At 43.5% G+C, this 1,402-nt stretch overlaps 1 protein-coding gene across 1 annotated transcript in view; it reads left to right on the forward strand.

Moving 5' to 3' along the window:
* The window catches only part of mrpl34 (mitochondrial ribosomal protein L34), a 3,880-nt gene extending 2,686 nt beyond the window's left edge, over window positions 1-1,194 (forward strand). Inside the window, exon 2 of the mRNA XM_015400522.1 lies at window positions 573-1,194. Coding sequence (XP_015256008.1) covers window positions 573-876 — 304 coding nt within the window. The 3' untranslated portion in view covers window positions 877-1,194. The remainder of the gene's footprint in view (window positions 1-572) is intronic.
* Window positions 1,195-1,402: the final 208 nt, after the last annotated feature.

A 1,402-nucleotide genomic window follows, 5' to 3' on the forward strand; every position in this document is an offset into this window, starting at 1 on the left:
AATACGCCATTATACAGTAGCTGGAAGATATAAACACGTTCAGCGCTCGTCTGGGACACGTTAAATACGTTCATATGTCATGGACGCTATGACTTATGAGTAACTTACACTTAATGTATGACAACGATCAGATAATGCGCTACGTAGGGCATACAGTGGCATACGTCGAGAAATTTTGTTTTAAATCGTCAAGGTGTACAGGGGCTTTAGTATATATGTTAAATCTCCCCAGACCTGTGAAGGCACCTCCTATTCCCTCTGCCCTGGGGGTGTGGTCACAGATTGGGCCTAGAGACTCCTGTCCTGCTGTTGCCATGGTGAATCCCATTATCAGTGCTCCATTGATGCTCGCTCTGAGCTCTGAGTTGATTAGAGGCTGAGTGTAGTTGACTCAGGCCACGCATCGGTTGAAGGGTCACCTGATCGTTCAATCAGTTTGATCTTTAGACTCTATGTAATCATGGCTATATATACTTATATATTTTCATACAGCTCCTAAAACAAGTCAAAATGTGTTCTGATCTTCCGGACAATATTTGCTCAGTACATTTTACCCTGTGTCTCCTCTGCAGCGCCCTTACATCGGATCTCCCAGCAAACGCCGCGTCTCGTCTCAGATCCTTCAGCTGGTTTTTGTCCAGCGGAGCCGCGACACCTCGGGCCTCCAGGCTGCCAGCAGCCGAGGGCGGCGAGGTGTTCCAGCAGCTCCCCTGGCAGTACCAGCAGGTGCGGACCCGCAAAAGAGGCACAGAGTATCAGCCCAAGAACATAAAGCGGAAGAGGACGCACGGCTGGATCAAGAGGCTGAGCTCGAAGGGCGGCATCGAGGTGATCCTTCGCCGAATGCTGAAGGGACGGAAATCCTTGTCTCACTGAAGACTTTGAAATCTGAGGTGCTCAGAATGCAGCAGAGATCGTGTGCTACGTGAAAAACTACGGGAGATCACCGCCGTGCTTCGGAGGGTTGTTCTCCCGACATCATGAGTAGAGATCGTAAACGCCTCCAGCCTCGGATCAGAACGAAGAGATCAAACATCTTCTAGTTTCACCTACCTGTCATGAAGTTCTGTTCAGAATCCTCAGATTTATTGTTTGGTTTGAGGATAAAATGTCTAAATAAATATTTTTTTTTATTTGCAAAAGAAGATTTTGTTATTCTGTGACATGGTTACAGCTGTTTAAAGGTTTTCTCGTGGAGGAAAATTTGTTTAAGGCAAGGAAAGCGTTTTGTAAAATGAAAATTTGAAAAAAAAAATATGGGAAATTAAAATTCAAGAAAAAGTTGAAAACAGAAATGCAAATTTCAATCAAAAAGGCTTTGAGAGTAACTGATATTTTCTTAAACGTTAGATTTTTTTTATTTCATTTAATATTTATATTTTTTTATGTTCTCAGATTTTCT

The sequence above is a fragment of the Cyprinodon variegatus genome, unplaced genomic scaffold (assembly GCF_000732505.1).
Source record: "Cyprinodon variegatus isolate N-32 unplaced genomic scaffold, C_variegatus-1.0 Scaffold1114, whole genome shotgun sequence".
Classification (NCBI taxonomy): domain Eukaryota; kingdom Metazoa; phylum Chordata; class Actinopteri; order Cyprinodontiformes; family Cyprinodontidae; genus Cyprinodon; species Cyprinodon variegatus.